The 18,966-nt window shown below is 49.2% G+C and overlaps 1 protein-coding gene across 2 annotated transcripts in view; it reads left to right on the plus strand.

Annotated features, from left to right (window-relative positions):
* CSNK1G1 (casein kinase 1 gamma 1) overlaps nt 1–18,966 on the plus strand; it is a 53,060-nt gene that overhangs the window by 27,632 nt on the left and 6,462 nt on the right. For both annotated transcript variants that reach the window (XM_017816967.1, XM_017816968.1), the window contains exons 4-10: nt 1,044–1,278; nt 3,737–3,822; nt 5,805–5,889; nt 7,768–7,916; nt 9,472–9,576; nt 13,286–13,393; nt 16,829–16,935. In XM_017816967.1, coding sequence (XP_017672456.1) covers nt 1,044–1,278; nt 3,737–3,822; nt 5,805–5,889; nt 7,768–7,916; nt 9,472–9,576; nt 13,286–13,393; nt 16,829–16,935 — 875 coding nt within the window. The remainder of the gene's footprint in view (nt 1–1,043; nt 1,279–3,736; nt 3,823–5,804; nt 5,890–7,767; nt 7,917–9,471; nt 9,577–13,285; nt 13,394–16,828; nt 16,936–18,966) is intronic.

Here is an 18,966-nt window from a genome sequence, read left to right on the forward strand (position 1 = left end):
TGATCCAGCTTTCCTGCTGGGATCCACTCAGAGGGGATGACCAGCTGGTGGCTCTTGCCTTAGATGTTCCCCAAACCTGAGGGCGCCATCCTGACATCCATCACAGCAGTGCAGCACTGACCTCTGGGGACTGACACTCGTTAGTGCAAAACTGGGAGTCTGTGGTTGCTTCGTGGTGGTGTCATAGTATTGCAAGCCCACGTGGATGTGGGTCAGTCCCAGTGGCCTCTCCAAACAAGTGCCTTGCTTACCAAAGCCACCGTGTCCGACAGCAGGTGGGGCAGCTGCGACCAGAACAGCCCGAAATGGAGATTCATGTGTTCTCATTTAAAAACTAAAAAGGCAGTTAGAGTTTATAAATTAAAATAAATTAAAAGTTATTTCCAGTTGGAATCATCTCTTAAGTTAGGGACTCAAAGGAGAACTGCTTGGCAACCTGTTCAGACATCACCTGCAATATATTTGGGTTCAGAAGCAATTTTAATGGTGAACTTCTGAACAAGGTGTGTTGTTGGAGGCCCTCCATCACCTTGGAAGTGGGGTTCCTGCCCTTTCACCTTCCCTTTCAGTCATGCTGCCAGAACAATGTTCGTCAAAAGCTGACAAATATTCCAGCTATTCCTAGTTGACAGCAGTGAGATTAATTATTATTTTAGTCAACTTTGAGGATCATAAATCTTCTGCCTGCCCAGAAATCCCCCTCCATGAAGAATCTGGCGTGTCTAAGACAACATATGGGTTGAGGGAGGAAGGTGGTAAGACACAGAGCAACAAGGGAAGGCGGTGGGCAAGGGAAGAGCTCTTGGTAACTGGTTTAGTATGTTTAAAATCAATACAAAAAGGCTGCTGCAGTTCCCCATGGCTTCCTGCCAAGAGCTGCATCCCGGCGGTAACGCCTCATAAACAGCTTTTGCCATTTCCGTGGGAATAAAGTCAGGGAGCACAGCACAATAGCCAGGGAAAGGAGGGGATGAGAAATTCCTCTTCCATCTCTCCCGGTGGCTGGTCTGCTCCCAAATAACCGTTTCCTTGTCGTTCTGCAGATCTCTCGGATGGAGTACGTGCATTCCAAGAACCTCATCTACCGAGATGTGAAGCCAGAAAACTTCCTCATTGGCCGGCAAGGCAATAAGAAGGAGCACGTCATCCACATCATAGACTTTGGACTGGCGAAGGAGTACATTGACCCGGAAACCAAAAAACACATACCCTACAGGGAGCACAAGAGCTTAACTGGAACGGCGAGATACATGTCCATCAACACCCACCTTGGCAAAGGTCTGTCTGCTCAGGGGGAGCTCCAAGAGTCACAGAATCACTTAAGCTGGAAAAGCTTTCTAAGGTCATTGTATCCAACCACTCCCTCGGCACTGCCGTGTTCACCACTAACCCCTGTCCCCAGGTGCCACATCCACAAGGCTTTTGAACACTTTCAGGGATGGGGACTCCACCACTGCCCTGGGCAGCCTGTTCAATACTTGACAACCCTTTCAGTGAAGAAATTTTCCCTAATATCCAACGTAAACCTCCCTTGGCAAAACTTGAGGCTGTTTCCTCTTGTCCTGTCCCTTGTTCCGTGGGAGCAGAGCCTGACCCCCACCGGCCTCCACCCTCCTGTCAGGGAGTTGTAGAGAGCAAGAAGGTTCCCCATAAGCCTCCTTTTCTCCAGGCTCCCTCAGCAGCTCTTGGTGCTCCAGCCCCTTCCCCAGCTCCATTCCCTCTTCCGGACACGCTCCAACTTGCCATGTGAGTCCAGTAGGGCTCTGATGCTGTCTTGGCTTACAACTCTCTTGTGCTCTTCAAGCTATTTGTGAACCTCCTGATGCTGCCATGCTGTTTACAGTTGTGAGGCTTTTTTCCTCCTCTTTTGAGGAATTGAGGCAGCTGAAATGTTGGAAGCCTCTTAATTATAGTTGTTATTGAGAACTAAATAACTGGGAGCAGCCCTGCACTGATAAAAGACAAGCAGGCAGGCAGTGATTGCCACACTAAATGATAGACAAATAGATTTTTATAGCACAGCACTGTCTCAGTACCTTCCAGTTCCAGATGTTAGAGTTGGATGTTCCCTGACCTAGTAATTGGTTGGAGAAAATGAATAGTTTAACTAATTTTAAACCTGGCTTTCATCTCCTCTCCTCGCTGCTTTCTCTCATACCATAAGATTACATTTCTGTGGCTGAAAGGCAAAAAAAACACCTTATGAAATGTTTATATTCACTTAAATCCCTAAAAAAAAAGGAAGATAATGGAATATTCTTTGAATGGCCTCCCAGTGTTCTGGCTTCCACCTCACTTGGAGAGCTTGCTCTCTCTGGGGAGTAAGGAGGGATGAGCCCAACTTCTAATGCTGGAAAGTGAAGAGTCAGGAAGGGGTGAGGGAATGGGAAAGCACAGAGGGAGTGGGCTCGGAAGCTGCTGGTGCAGGTGATGTGGAAGAAGGATGTGTTTGTGTTTGAAGTGCACCACATACCTTCCTTAGGACCCTTTTCCCTGCAGGTTTTCAGCTCCCGCTGGGGCTCGTGCAGGGAAAGGGTCAGTCAGTTCTGGGGTTGTATTTGAGGTGGGCAGGGCTGGCTGCCAGCCAGGGTAGGCTGTCTCTGCCCAGAGGAGTTTTGAGGGGCTGATGCTTCACTGGTAAGACCAGCCCAGGCAGAATCAGTCCCTTCACACTTAAAACTAAGGCGTCTGATTGCAGTTTTTCTGAGAGACGAGTGCACTCAACCATCTTCCTGAGAAGTTCATCACTGCACTGAATTACCCAGGACATCCTCTTTTTTTCTCCTTTTTATCAGGATAACTGCAGGAACTGTCATCTCAGCTCCCTTCTCATGAGTGTTCTCACTCTCAGCATCTGCTGAGGGTTAAGTTACTGCTGCCTGTGAAGGAGTCACGCTGTGCAAAGCACTGCCTTCCTCTTGTGCAGATGATGCAGCAGCAGGCCCAGCTCATGTCTGTCATGGCCTGTGGGCTGGATCTGCTCTGGGATGTGGCTGTGGAGCACATCATTTGGTGCAGATAGAGATTTGGAGGCGAGAATGTTGCACCAAATCAGTCTGTGAGCTCAGCAAACCCAAGGACCCAGCCCAGCCCCAGTCCTGTGCTGTTGACTCCACATTTGTTGTTCTCTTCTATCCTCCCTTGGGTTTTTGGATACGTTTTGGCATCTTATTTTAAGGATGCTTTTTCCTTTGGCTCGAGGCCCCTTTTCCCCCCCTTCATTTATAATCAGAACATCTGCATGGCAACAGCAGCAAGTGTTTCACAGCTCTGGAAGGAGCTATTTTAGACCTGCTCTGATGCAATGAGATGCAGGAGTGATTGCAAAAGGGTTGGCACTGTGCAAAGGTAGTTCCCTGCAGCTGGTTGTGAGTATCCCCTGTTCCCATGGAGTCCAGAGGAAATGATCCAGCCCCACATGGCAGGTGCACCATCGACACTGGCAGGCTGGAGAAGGATTGGGGAACTGCTTTATTCCTCTGCAATTAAGACTTATCCCAGACAGTCTGGGCTGTTTGTCGTACAGCTCCTGTGTTATCTCATGCCTTCCAGCTGATTTTGCATATTTTCTGGTTTTTTGAAACAGCTTCTAGGTGGTTTTGCACGAGATCTGAGCTGCAGACAGCGAGGGAACGTCCCTGTGATACCTTTATCTCAGATACAGGTGTGGCTGCTGAGGACATCTCAGAGCCATTTCTGCCTCTGCAGCAATGATTTGTCATCTCTTCTCTTTTAGAGCAAAGTCGTCGAGACGACTTGGAAGCCCTGGGCCATATGTTCATGTATTTCCTCCGAGGCAGCCTGCCCTGGCAGGGATTGAAGGTAGGTTGGAGCTTTAGGTTTTGCCCTTGAAAACTTCTGCTGGTCTCTGCCCAAAGGATAATCCACTGGGGAAACATCGGCAAAACCCAGCCAGAAACACTGTCCTCTCCTTTACGTCCTTGAAGTCTAAGGACGAGGCATTAGCTTTAGCTACAGGAAAGATTTTAAGGTAGAAATATGTCACTTGGCACTTCAATTTGCCAAACTGGTACAGTTTTGGAGAGAGGACTGAGCAGGGGTTCAGGGATAGCAATGAGAGCTGTGGTTGGAAGCTGCCCCGAGCTGGAGCGCAACGGGGACACAGTGGTTGTTTATGAAATTCCAGTTAGGGCACACAATCCTCCAGCTGCATCTGGGATCTGTGTTTATAATGGGAGCAGTTTGATGAGTTTAGATGAACAGATGGACTTCAGCTTGAAAAACTGGTTTTCTGGCAGAAGGATTGAGCTTGGCTTCCCTCCAGAGACGCTGGACACTCAGTGCTGAGGAGTTTATGGGATGCCGTGTACAATGAGGAGGCCTGCAGGCAATTGAGTTACTGAGTGCCGCCAACATCCATCAGCTGAGTTAACCAGGAGCGAGTCATTTCCTGGCTCCGAAGCTCTTGGAAGCTGCATCTTCACTTCTCCATCACCTCCCTGATGGTTAAGCTGCTGTGTTCAGCTTTGGAATTGCAGGGAGCGAAGGCACCAAATCTGATCAGGATAGCAGAAGGTTTGTTAGTGAAGACGAGAACTCCTGTTGAAAAAAGAAGGTGAGGTTTTGGGCTCAGGAGCTGCTCAGCAGGACACTGCGATGGTCAGTGGAAGCAGCTTGGGTGATAGACCTTGTTAAGCTCTTCTGTCACCACCTATCCAGAGTTAATCTGAGCTCAGCCTTATCAGACACGTGGCAGAAAAAGCAAAGACAGGGTTTTTCAAGCATGAAAGGGTCGTGAAAGAAATCAGAATGTTTCTGACTTTACATTCACGCCTCTGTGTGTTATTCTGGTACATATTTCTGGCTTAGCTGAACTCATCTCCTTTAAATTAATCCTGTAATTTATTCTAAAATAGTTCCAGGTTTTGACAAGGTTCTACAAAAGTTCCTAAGTTTGGTGCTGAACTTGATAAGAATTAGTTGACTCCTTTTTGAGGTCCAGGGCAAACTTGGGCTCTCCAGCATGACCTAGAATGGGACAGCTTTGTTGCTCTTCTAGGTTTCCTCAGCTCACACTTTTGGTCTGTACTGTCAGTGCCATGTCTTGAGAGAACATCTGTGATGCTAATTAAGCTGCTGCCAGGTCTAATTGGCATATTTTGAAATGAAGGCAATAAACCCCATTTTTAAGGTGCAACTGGAGCAGAGTTCTGTGCTTCAGAGGGGATTTAGGGGGAAATCCAACTGCAAACTGTTTCATTTCCTTGATGACCAGATGTTTGGTCAGTGCTGTCTCAGTGATAGGCAGTTTGGGGGTGAAAGGAGAGGCAGTGTGGGAGCAGCGTGGGATTTGGGAGAAGTGTGACTGATGTAAGTCGTTATCTGTGTGGTGTCTTTCTGTTACACCCAGAAAAACCCAAATTGCCCTTGCAGTGGATATATTTTGCAGACGTTTGTGGAGGCAGCTCAGCTGCCAATGGCCCTGCGCCTGGGGGAGGTACTGATGTGCCATCCCAGCTCCTGCAGCTTTGTTTGCTTCTCCCATGAAACCTTCCCTGCACGGCCCTGAGGACTGCACTGTGAGAAGGGAGCCTTGTAAGACACTAACAAGCGTCCTGCCTTTCCTTACTGAGGATGTTTTGAACACGGCCTTGGATTTTCTCTGCCCATAGCCCATAAAATGTTCCTGTCAGTGTAGTCAGGAGGCAGTTCAGTTACAAGTAACATCCCCTGATACCACCCAGAACGGGCATTAAAAACCTTGTTTTTCTTCCCATACAGCATGTCCTTTCTCACATGGTTGAACTCTTTCTCCACAACTGTTTTGTCTTTGTACGCTGCAGGCTGACACCTTAAAAGAGAGGTATCAGAAGATTGGGGACACAAAGAGAAACACTCCAGTTGAAGTTCTCTGTGAGAACTTTCCAGGTAAAGCCCTCACGGGACTGTGTGAGTGCAGCTGGAGGGGGACAGACCTTGTTAAATAGGATGGTTCTGAGCCCCTCTGACAGAAAGTATTTGGGTGATGTGTGTGCATCATGTTGTTCCTCAAGCTGGAAAACAACTGGAGCTGCTGCTATAAATTAGCAGGGCCTGAGGGCTTAAAATGAGCTTAATTCTTTCCATCAAGGAGCCTGGACAGTGCTCGAGGGCCTCGTGTAACTCAGCTTCTTGGCTTCCTTCCAAAGGAGGTCCTCATTATTTTCCCATTCCCAAATGACTGTGTTGGATGTACCGAATTAATTCTTTTCCAAATGCAAGGTTTTACAGGTTTTGTAAGTGTAGGTGGCCAGCTTGGAAGATGGAATGGTGTGTATATCCTTGAATTCCACCTTCTGACAGCAGTTCTAAGGGGATTGTTAACTAAAGATGTTCTTCTAGCCACGCCCAGCACCTTTTCTCCAGTTAAACAGGATACAAAGTTAAAGCCCTCCCCAGGTACCCTGTGGCCTTCACAGAGTGGGTGTGGGGGGTTTTTTGGGTGTTTTCTGAAGTCCCGACATGAAGGAGAACACCCACGACTAATCCCATTCCTGTAGGAGCCGTTGTGTCACATGGCTCTTTCCCAGCATAAGGACCAGCAGTCCTGGAAAGGTATCATTGTTCACTTCAGTCATGCTAATTCCCCAGACGTGTCATTCCAAAATCCACTTCATTCCAAGCACAGCAGCTTCAGGCTGGATGTTCTCATCTTTTTTCCCAACACTCTTGCTCAGACCTTGGTCACACTGCAGGTCTGGGCTGATGGGAGATGGGAGAACTGATTTCTCTTTCTCACCTAAAACTGGTTGGTCCTCCACCCTTCAGAGGTACTCAGAAGAGGAGTTTCTTTCTTCTCCTCCTTTTTTTTTCCCTCTTTTTACTTCCATGTGACATGGAAGCTTGCAAGCCACAGAGGTAGTTAAGTATCAATAAGCAAAGCTGTTGCTGTTTTTGTTTGCTAAAGGCAAAGCCACTCTGGTGTGTCTGCACATGAGTTGAGGGAGAGCTGGGAAGGGGCAGGACGTGGGTTCCCAGGGCTCAGCTCTCTGTGAATGCAAAGTGCAACCCAGATGCAAGAAAGCAGTTAATTAGTTTAACACCAAACCCCGGTGTGTAAACTAACCCTGTTCAGGTAAGCTAACCTTGGAGCTTCCCCCTCAAAGTCTAGTTTGGAATATTCAAGGCTTTGATGGATGTTATGACATCGGGCAGCACAGTGCTCTGGGCAGCCACACCCTGGTTGCTGCTGGAGATCCTGAGTGCCACAGGAAACCCACCAACATCTCCTGCTCTCCTTCCCCAGATGAGATGTCAGTGGCTATTTTATAGACTCATAGAATCCCAGAATGGTTTGTATTTGGAGGGACCTTAAAGCTCATCTCATTCCACCTCCTGCCACAGGCAGGGGCACCTTCCACTAGACCAGGTTGCTCCAAGCCCCATCCAGCCTGGCCTTGAACACTTCCAGGGATGGGGCAGCCACAGCTTCTCTGGGCAACAAGATTTTAAATGCGTGTGAGCAGCCTGTTGGCAGGTTCAATGAGTTTATTTCTCATTGTGTTTATTTTATACAAATATAGAATAAAACCAAGTGTGGCAGTCAGATGTGAGGTAGAGCAGAGGTGGGACTTCCATCTTTGCTTGAGAAGTGTTTGAATTGTTTTCCATTGTTGGCTGTTACTAAAAACTGCTCCTTGTAGAGGAAAAGCCAGAGGTAGTGCTGGCAGCTCAGACAATTCTTGCACAGTGTGAATTGACCTTGTTTTCTAACAGCTCATTCGGAAGATTCAGGATAAAAGCTGCTGCCTTTCTCTTTTCCCACAGAGGAGATGGCCACGTACCTCCGCTACGTCCGGCGATTAGACTTCTTTGAGAGGCCAGACTACGACTACCTGCGAACCATCTTCACGGAGCTGTTTGAGAAGAAAGGCTACACCTTTGACTATGCCTATGACTGGGTCGGCAGGCCAATTGTGAGTTGTCCCTGTGAAATCCCCCGCCTTGCCTCCCAGGGGCTGCTTCCACACCTCTGCCTCTTTGTCCCCTGTAATCCCAATTAATGCCAGTGATCTTAGGGTCAAATCTTTTACTTCTCAACACAGTGAAGTGTCCTGACATTGTGTTCAGGGAGTTCTGTCAGTGCCTCAAAGTTCCTCTGAGGGACAAAGGCCCCTTCCCACCTCTCTGGGCTTGCACTGGTAGGATATTCAAGCCCCACTTCCCCACTTGTGACAGTGAACATGACCAGACTGAATTCCCTCTAGTCTAACACAGGATTGGAGACAACTATGTAAAATCCATCTTAAAGCAGGAGAATCATAGAAGACTCCTGTAATGGTCAAGTTCTCATCAGGAACATACAGGAGATCCAGGCAGGGCTCTGATGGATGTTCAGTGAATAATAAAATTCCAGAATGGTTTGGGTTGGAAGGGACCTTAAGGCTCATCTTGTTATCACCCCCTGCCATTGGCAAGGACACCTTCCACTATCCCAGATTGCCTTCAACACTTCCAGGGATGGGGCAGCCACAGCTTCTTGGCCAACCTGTGCCAGGGCCTCACCACCCTCACAGGGAAGAATTTCTCCCAAATATCTAATCTAACCCTTCCCTCCTGAGCTCAGAATATCTTGGCAGACACTCCACAGGCTGAACCAGCTCTGTATGGCACATGACAAGGAAATGCTGGAGTAACCAAGCTCCATTTAGCAGTTCCATGACTCCATGTGGACTGTAACCCTGATCTCATTGCATTGCTTTCTTTGTCAAAAGCCAGTTGTACTTGGCCAAAAGCTGTGTCATGAGGAAATGTGGTAGAAGAGTCTAAAGCTCTTTGGTTTGGGTGCTTCTGCTCATGACCTACCCCAAACACCAGCAATGACATCTGTAAATTCATTGTCTTCAGTGCTGAACCAGGTACTGCTGCTGGTGCTTTACTGTCCCAACTATATTTAGCATTCCCAATGTTTACTGTGCCCAAAACAGTTCCTGAGAAATCATTCCCTTTGTGAATCAAGATTTTCTCCTCATTTTTCTTTAATTACAAAGGCAATTGATAAAGAGCACCTTGTAAGACAAGCGTGCTACTGCTGCCAACCGCGGTGGTTGCTATGGAGATCTCGGTGTTGGGAGCAGGGATTATGACTTTGGTGAGGAGAGAGCAGATGAAGCTTTAATTTTAACACGTCCTGTTTCTGTGCAAGCGTGATTTTTACAAGTGGTGAGACGAGGGGATGAGGAAAACAAGTCTGTATATTTTCAGTTGTAATAACCCGGTGTGAGACGCATTAGGTGTGATCTGACGCCGAGACTGACACCTAACAATATCTTCTTAATTTTTATACAAGACATTTGGGGCTGATGTCCACCGTTAAATCACACGGCCATCAAATCACAGGGATTTTATAGCCCTGGCTGTAATTCTCCTTGGCTATTACCTTTGGGCAGTGTTTTGATGTTTTCCTGCTTCCTGACATGGTGGGTCTGTGCACGTGAGAGTCTTCATCCTAACCAACACCCTGTTTTCCAGCCTACTCCTGTGGGATCTGTTCACGTAGATTCTGGGACATCTGCAGTAACAAGAGACAGCCACGTCCACCGGGATCGACCATCCCAGCAGGCCCTTCGCAATCAGGTGTGTTGCTCACGACGGCTCCGGCCCCTCCCAGAATTCCTCTTGCACTGGAAAAGCAGATGCCATATGACATTATAGACGGCTGAGACTGATTCTTGGTCATGACAAGGACAATTCCTGCTTCATTTCGAGATTGTGATTTGAGGAGAATTTTGTCAAAGCAACAGGTTGTTGAAATACTGTATCGACCAGTGGAATTCCTCATGAGCCAAGTGGATTCCAGTTTGGAATGGGTTGTTTGTCTGTAGTTTGTGTGTAAGCTGGTTAAGTCAGTGATCCAGCCCTGACCTACAACATTTTTTGGGGTGCTTTTACTCACAGCACATGGGTGTAGAGTAGCCTGAGAGGTGTGGCGATAGCAGCCTGTCCCAGGTACCCTCTGCCCATGGAGCACGTGGCTGCAGTAGAGATCTGTGTCCCATATACACCCATGTATCCTTCTTGGAATGTCCAGTTCACAGTGTGAGTGTTGCAGAGCACAAAGGACTGGCAGGGCAGGCACCCTTGGGAAGGCTGGGCATCATGGTCCAGATGAACTGCCATGATTTGAATTTGAATTTCCCCGTTTTTTCCTTTCTTATTGTACTGCTTTGTTGGTGTTGAGAATTTGGATTTTCCGTGTTAACAGAACTGCTCAGATGTTCAGTAGAACTCCAGCTGGGGCTCCTGGCTGGAGCTGTTGCTGCTCTTATTCCCATGGAGTGGATCTGGGCTCGCTCTGCTCCTCCAACCTCTGTCCTGTTCAGCTCTTTGGCTGCTGGCGCTGCCCCCACACAGCTCCTCAAACTGGGGTTCAGGGGTGGAACACCACGTGTGAGGTGTCATAACCTGTCTGGGCTCAGCTTTCCGTGGGCCATGAAGGGTCGAGCAACGGTAGACTAGGAGGACACCGTCGAGCAACGGTAGACTAGGATACATCCCAATCCATCAGCTGCAGTCGGTGTGAACACCCCTTGTTGGAAGCGGGTGGTTTGCAGCACATGCAGTGCAGTGTTTGTGCAGTGATTAGTGTGGGCTGGTGTGTGAGCCCTGCCACAATAATCTGCTTTAACAAATTCCCTGATTGCTGCATTAACCCCCCAGTTCTGCGTGGAATCTCCAGTTGTTCCCCTCAACCACAGACCTTCGTGGTGTGTATGTGTGAGGCATCATGTTTCCTTGACTGGACAGTGACACCTGGCTTCGTTTTCAGGCATTTTAGTTCACTAATTATAGTATGTGGCCCAAAGAAATCTGTGTTAGTCCCAAAATATGCAGGCAGCTTGTTCTTCTGAGCCACACAGATAGTCCGGATATGGGATTGCACAGCAGCTTTTGTCATATTTTCACCTAAATATTACTTAGGATGATGAATTATTTAATATAACACAGGAAAAATCAGGTTCTTCTCACCAAAACACAAACTGCTCTCTTCCAAGGGACATTCCTTTTAAGACTTGAGCAAAACATTTCTGTAAAGGAAAAATGAGAAAAAAGAAACATCTCAAGCGTGAATTGGAGGCGTGGGTTTGGGTCTCCAGATTTAATGGCCTTTTTTTTGTTCTTGGGTATAATAACTGCAGATCTCTTACAATACTTGACTCCCAGTAAAGAGCTGACGTGTGTGATGTCCTTTTTGTAGCCCATTCCTCTGGGAAGTGAGGGTATTTAATCAAAGATGGATGAGCTCTGCCCCTCTGTCTTTAGGTGCCAGTCTTGTCATGTGATTTGGAAGCTGGGAGGAAGGTGATGAGTGTTAATGGGAACTCGATGCTCCCAAGCTGTGTTGGGGGGTTAGGTTGGATATCAGGAAAAGGTTCTTCCCCCAGAGGGTGGTCGGGCACTGAACAGGCTCCCCAGGGCAGTGGGCACAGCACCAAGGCTGCCAGAGCTCAAGGAGCATTTGGACAACGCTCTCAGGGACCAGGTGGGATTGTTGAGGTGCCTTGTGCAGGGCCAGGAGTTGGAGTCGATGTTTACTGTGAGTCCCTTCCAACTCAGGATATTCTATTCTATTCTATTCTAAATTTCACAGGCATCACTTCCTCAGTGTCACTCCTTGGGTTGTTTTGGGCTCAGCTCAAGCTGACTTCAAACCCAGTTTGTTACATACTTGGCTGTAGAGCTAAAAGAGACAAATCTTGCTCTTGTTGCCACTGAAGCTTTCCTGGAAAATGCTTGCAGGCCCTTGGGCAGGAGTTTGCCTCGCCCAGTGCTGAAGTACCACGGTACTGCTTCATCCCCTGGGCTGGCCAAGCACCCGATGCTGTGGAAGAAGCAGCACTCAGGATCTGCCTTCCACCAGCTTGTAAAACGTTCATTCAAATTCTCCAGTTGCTCCTGTTCTTGTGACTTACAGCCATTAAAAAATATTCCAAGGGAGGTACTTCTCCTTTGAGTGTGTCACCAAGGACAAAAAGCATGAGCAGTGTCTCAGGCTGACAGGAAGGATGTGTAGTAAGAAGATTTGATAAACCAGGGGATCTTTAAGGTCCCTTCCAACCTAAACCACTCTAGATCATACAACAAGACCACCTATATGGAAATAGCACCTTGATTTGGTGGCTGCTTGGAAGGAGGAGCAGCACCATGGATCACTCTGGGAGGGAGTCAGAGCAAAGGGAACAATAACAGATCTTTTATGAAATGCCAGGGGACTTCTCTTTTAATTTTCCTACTTTTTGGATATGCTCCTGCTCTAGTAGACTGACAATTTACTAGTGGATGCTGAGGTTTCTTCAGAGACTTCTGGAGTCTCTCTGTGTACCAGGCACCTCTCTTTGGTTACTGCTTCACCTTCACTGATAAGAACCTGGTGTTTATTCACTGGAGCTTCTTGTTTCCTGGCCAGATCCATGGTGTCTCATTCAGCTGAGGCCTGAGGCCAACACAGATTTGTTTGTCCCACACTTCCCAGTCTTGTGTTCCTCCTGCTTGGGTCAGTTGGGTTCAGGTGCACTGAGATACTCCTGGGTCTTAGGTGAGCATTGGATGTGTTGTCATCAAAGCTGGGTGACCCACAGAAGCTTCTCGTGCAAGTGCAAAGGGATTCTTCTAATTAAACAAATAAAATTCTAATCATTTACTCGCCTGATGTTTGCATCTGTTTGGGACAGAGAGGAAACTTGTTAGCAAAAGTTTCTTATCTACTTTTCTGCAGAAACCCAAAAAGCCCCCAACCCTCTCTCCAGTCAAGCAGGTGTGGTGGATGTTTCCTTCTGCACTGCACAGGTGAATCAGTGTGTGGAACTGGCTTCAGGTGAAATTAAGTGTTTGGCTTTGTTTTACGTTGCAAATTTGAGCTTAAAATTACGTATTTGAGGGATGTTCAGCTCGTTTATCCAACCTTGCTGCCATGCCAAGTGCTCTGGTGTGTGTGACCTGACAGACAGAATGAAATGTTGGCAGTGTGATTGTTTCTATGCTGAAATCCATGGAAATGAAGCTGTGGAAAGAAATAAGTTCTGGACTAGATCTTCTGGACTAGATCTTCCTCTTTGTTCATCAGCCAGAGGAGACAAAATCCACTCCAGCAGTGGATCACTGCAGCTACCACAGATGTAAATAACGAGGTGCACTTGGGAAAGGGAAATTCTAGCCCAGACAGAAGTGTAAATGCCTTGCTTTTTGCAAAGAAACTAACTCACTAACCAACACCCTTTTATTTCTTCCTCTCTTTCACCTTTTGCCCTCTCTTCTGTTTCTCTCGTGCCCCTGAACTCATGAGCAGGCGTCGTCAGATCGCCGAGGAGAGTGGGAGATCCAGCCGAGCCGGCAGACAAATACCTCGTACCTGACATCTCATTTGGCTGCGGATCGACACGGAGGATCAGTGCAGGTACCTCTTCCTCCTGATGTGTTAAACTCCCTGAATTCTCCTCAAATTACAGCAAAGTTGTGGTTAGGAGAGTGATCTCACTGGTCCTGTCCCATACGTAACGCTCAGGCCGTGGGTTTGTGGGATCCAAGCTGTGATGGCAACTGTTGATGTTACCATTTTGATGAAGCTTCTCCTCCAAGTGCTGTTTTGAACTCAGATTTGTCAAACCGAGGCCAGAAAGCAGCATGTATGTGTGTATTAGCAGGTCTGGTCTATAAAGCACCCTCTCTCCCATCTTGGAGGTTCTCTTGGGTGGTATGAGCAACTGAAATAGAGTTTGTTGGAGATAATCCCCATTAATGTTGGGAAAAGGGTTCAGCTGTTCCAAAGCAGACCAGCACCACTGCGAGGGCACGATGGCCACAAGGTGCATCTCTGGATGGTTGCACTGGAAGGGGACGTGTGACAGTGACAGTGACAGTGTTGGAGGTGGCACTACCAATAAGTTTTTTAATTCCTGAAAAATTCCTGTTTATGAACAAGGAATGAACAATGTCTTGAGCTAGACAAGCTCAAGAAGTGGACTCATGGGAATCTCATGCAGTTTAAGAAGACCAAGTGCTGGTGCTGCACCTGTGTTGGGGCAACCCATGGTATCGATCCAGACTGGGGATAAACAGACAGAGAGCAGTCCTGGGGAGAAGGACTTGGGAGTGCTGGTGGATGAGAGGCTGGACATGCCCCAGCCCGGAAACCCCTCGTGCCCTGGGCTGATCCCACATTGTGGGCAGCAGGGGAGGGGGGATTCTGCCCATCTGCACTGCTCAGGTGGCACCTTCCCTACAGAGCTACCTCCAGCTCTGGGGTCCAGCAGCACAAGAAGGACATGGAACTGTTGGAACAAGTCCAGATGAGACCATGGAGATGCTCTGAAGGCTGGAGCCCCTCAGCTCTGGAGCCAGGTTGGGAGAGCTGGGGATGTTCAGCTGGAGAAGAGAAGGCTCCAGGGAGACTTTAAAGCCCCTTCCAGAGCCTAAAGGGGCTCCAAGAGAGCTGGAGAGGGACTTTGGACAAGGGTGTGGAGGGACAGGCCAAGGGGGAATGGCTTCCCACTGCCAGAGGCAGGGTTAGATGGGATATTGGGAAGAAATCCTTCCCCCTGAGGGTGGTGAGGCCCTTGCACAGGTTGACCAGAGCAGCTGTGGCTGCCCCATCCCTGGAAGTGTCCAAGGCCAGGTTGGATGGGGCTTGGAGCAACCTGGTCTAGTGGAAGGTGTCCTTGCCCTTGACAGGGGGTGGGAACAAGATGAGCTTTAAGGTCCCTTCTAACCCAAACCCTTCTGTGATTCTGTGAAGTCCTATCTGCTCAGGTTGTCACCCAAGGTCACTGAGGGACCTTCTTACACTGGTGCCAGAATGAGCTGGCTGGATGTGCTGGAGAGAAGGTGCAGGAATCACCCAAGCAAACAGGAACATTGATATCGCTGCCTCTTTGGCAGAGGTTTGCTGTGAGAGCTCACTTTGCTGTCAGACACAACACTCTGAAAATTGGCTCTGGTGAAATGGGAATTAGTACCTGGAGTGGGCCAGAGCTGAGCCGAGGACACGGGTAGTGCAGGATGTCCCTAGGGAAATGCAGATTAGGTTGAAATGTTTACTTTTTCCTGATACTTGACTGGGTTGAATGATTTTTTTGGCTCGATTAGTCATGTTCCTTTTTTCATTTAAAGATATTTTACTGAGTAGCAGAGAAACAAAGACAAGGAGGAACTGATAAATATGTAGCTCTGATCTCAGATGTGAGCAGACAGGGACAGGAGTGTTCAAGGCCAGGCTGGATGGGGCTTGGAGCAACTTGGTCTAGTGGAAGGTGTCCCTGTCCATGGCAGGGGATAGAATGAGCTGAGCTTTAAAGGTCCCTTTCAACCCAAACTGCTCTGTGATTGTATGACTCCAGCACTCAGTACCGAGTAGATGTTTTTATTCGTATTTCTTAATGTAAGGGGAATGGTTTCCTTGTAGCTACAGCACTAATGCAGCTACCTAAGCAGTTTATGAGCCTCCATGTGCCACTGTAAGCATTAAAATTCTGCTTACATGCAGCTGAGAAAAAAAATGTGCTGTGTGTGGCTGCAGAGACTGGAATTGTTTCTCAACAGACACCCCAGCTCGTGCTGCACCCTTGGGGGGGGTCAGCACCTTTGAGCCACCGGTTCCTTTAAGGCTGAATTTGTCACCTGAAAAAGAGGCAGCAGCACATGAAAAGCGAGGAGGAAAATCAAAACCTTTTGGAAAATGGAACTGAACAAGTAGCTTAACAAAGTGTGGGAAGAGCCCTGGGAACAGCACAATTAAGCGCCAGCATTGCAGAGTCGCGTGGGAGTCTGGAGAACCCGGGTGGGCCCATGGCATGATGAGTCTGGGAGAGGGGTGAAGAGAAGCCAAGGGGTTGTCACTTGAGGAGAGCTCTGAGCATCACATGAGCTGAGTCCTGACCCACCTCGGCAGGACCCACCCGCCTTGGGGCCCGGTGGGCAGAAACAGCAGCTGCTGGTAGGACTGAAGTGTTCAAAATGAGCATGGATGGATGTGCTGAGTAGTGAGGGGACATCTGCTGCAAGGGCTCCCTTCCCTTCATATCTGGTGGTCAGGTCATCCAGAGCCACCAGGAGTTCTGGATAGCACCTTGACTCCCCCCTCATGGGAGATGCCTCCTTTTGCCTTGTAGAAAGGTGAAGAGGAGGAGCAGGAGGGGGAAGCAGGCATCCTTACAGCTCTGGAGCCAGGAGCAGCTCCAGGTGCCTGTCCTAACATCCAGCTGGAGTGTGGAAGGGCCAGCCAAACCTCCATCCCATGCAGGCTTCCTTGGTGGTTGTTGTGGCAGTGGAGCAGTGATTAATCATCCAGCTGCCACGAGCTGGGAGCTGGATGGTCATCACTGTAATGGAAATGCTGAAGTGAGCCATCATGGCAGCTGTGAGGCAGAAAGAGATGAGAGACCATGTCAATAGCTTTTGGGTAAGGACATACTTCCAAAAACCAGCTGTCTCACCAGGAGTGAGACTGGTGGCTCTGGAGTGGCTTCTGCCCATGGTGCTGCCAGGCAACAGGATCAGCCACTCACCTGTAAAAGCATCAGGGTAAAACAATCAACATTATCCATGTCATGTCTATGTAGGGCTGGCAGTGCTTACACCAGTGGCTACGCTCCCAAAGTGGCCTCCCAAAGCCAGAACAACATGTGGTGGGCATGAGAGTGGGAATTAGGGAACAGTCCCCTTCCTGCTGCTCTGCTTGGGATGGACCAGGCCTGCAACTGAAAGGCACCCACAGAACCTGAGCCTGCTGACAGCATGCAAAGAGAGAGAAACAGACAGTTATCCTGCAGATTTCCCATTCCCACAGCATTCCTTGTTGGGGAGCTTCGTTAACGGGGTGTTCCTTTGTGTTTAGGTGGTGAGCTCGACCAACGGGGAGCTGAACGTGGATGACCCGACGGGAGCACACTCCAACGCGCCCATCACAGCGCAGGCAGAGGTGGAGGTGGTGGAGGAAGCTAAGTACGTTTGCTTTACAACAGGCTTTCCACTGGTTGGTCATTAATCCTCCTCCTGGGAAGCGAGTGGGGATGTTTTCCTGTGGGAAAGTACTCGATGCTCGTGTCCCGTGCCCTTTTCCTTGCATATTGCTGCTTTTGTGCATGGTGCCTTCAGTGCTGCTGCTGCTGCTGCTGCTGCTGCTTCTCTTTGACACTTGTCATGCCTGGAGAACGTAACTCTTACTCAGAGCATGTCCTGCCAGGTAGATGGTGGCACAGATCCCGAAATACTGGGAGCTGATTTCAGGAATCCTGGGGAGCGTCCCCCTTTCCAAAGGGAGAACGCACTGTGCTCTCGTGCTGAGAGTGTAGGAGTAGCTCAAGCACAGCTCAGTGAAGAGATTGTTGGTCTGAGAGTTGACACTTTATTTCTGGCTGTGAGAAGTGAGTGCCAGGTATCCAGAACAGTGCAAAAGTAACTCCTACAGGGATGGGTAGTTCTCCCTGTAGGTTGTCTTGGTCCAGCTCTATGGAAGCTGAATGAGAGGAACCAGAAGCAGCTTGTGGGGGAGAAGGTGCTCCTTCTGAACTGACTTCTCCTGTAGCTTTTGATCAGGAGTGAGAACGGATGTCCAGAGTCGCTGCGTTGCCCATTTCGGCCTCCTGTGCACACGTGCTGCTTCCAGCACCATCGTGTCACCTTTTGCATGATCCTCAACATGGCACCTTCTCTCTGCCTCTGAACTAGACCAGGTCCCTGGCAGGTCACCGGGGAATCCTGGCACTCTCCGAGCGAGGGGTCAGTGGGGCCAGAGCTGCCTTTGAACTGGTCAGTGCTGGGACATGGCCCAGCTGCCTGGTTATTATTTGATTGGGTGATACTGGTGCTGTTTGTCCCACATCGTTTGCCCCAACCTCTGTGGGCACTCCTGGGTGAAGAGGAAAACTGGCAGGTGCAAGGAAGGGTATGTGGAAGGGAAAGGTCCCTGGGTATGTGTCATCTGTGCTGGTTGTCCTGAGGGTCTTCTGTTCTTCTCCCTCGGGAAGCACCTGTGCTGGATCTTGTTCGCTGGTAGCTGGCCTGGCCTTGATCCCAGCAGTAGCAGGCACACCTTCTCTGAGCCCAGGAAGCAAGCCTTGGATTTGGTGCAGGCTCCTCATCAGGCTCAGCAGGGTGGGGGAGATCTTGAGGTGCAGGTTGCAGAGTGGGAAACATTCCTCTTAGTGTGGCCAGCAGGGACCACCAGTTTGGCATCACGGGCTCTGAAGGGAGTCCCCCCCAGGCATATGGCTCCTAGGATGCAGCACATTGTCACTCTTAACAGTTCTGATACAACAACCCAGTGCAAGGAAGGACCAGGAACACCTCCAGCCCATGTTCCTGCAGTGAGGTCATTGTCCACACCCCCCTCCATGTACAGGGGAGACATCAAGGCAGGTGGGAAGGAGCATGGGAGAGCTGTGCTGCCCAGGCCCTGTCCCTCAGGGCCATGGAACTAGTCTGTCTCTCTCCAGCCCTTGTTTGTGTGCTCCCAAATTGGTTTTGGCGGTGCTGGGAAGCAGAGCATAAGCTGCTTTGCACTGACAGCTTTGGGGTCTGTTGTAATTCCCAAGCATAGTCCTCTTCATTCCGCTTGCCACGGGGAGCACTGGCTTCATCTTTCCTCACATCTGTGATCAGAAATCCCCTCAGGCACACGAGAAGGGCAAAGGACTTTGGGATTGTGCTCTGCAGCAAAGTGTGCCAGAGAAAGCTGGCAGGAGCTGGAGCTGGGCTCTATGTTTTGAGACAGTGTGCAAGAGCAGAAGGGGCTTTCCCTGGCATTCCAGAGGGCAGAGCTGTGCCAGTGCTTCTGCCTATGGTGTGCTGGAGAAAAGCTCCTGATCCCAGACATGGATTCTGCTGGAGGGCTGATTCCAAGTGTAGATCCATCATCAGGCCCTGCTGTTGCTGGAGCTGCAGGGCACAAGAGCAGTTGGTGGCCCAGAGTCGCTTTCTGATCCCAGCCCCAGATAAGAACCTGATGGGGCTGGTACCTCCATGGCAAACAGG

The sequence above is a fragment of the Lepidothrix coronata genome, unplaced genomic scaffold, assembly GCF_001604755.1.
Source record: "Lepidothrix coronata isolate B3197 unplaced genomic scaffold, Lepidothrix_coronata-1.0 Scaffold58, whole genome shotgun sequence".
Classification (NCBI taxonomy): Eukaryota; Metazoa; Chordata; class Aves; order Passeriformes; family Pipridae; genus Lepidothrix; species Lepidothrix coronata.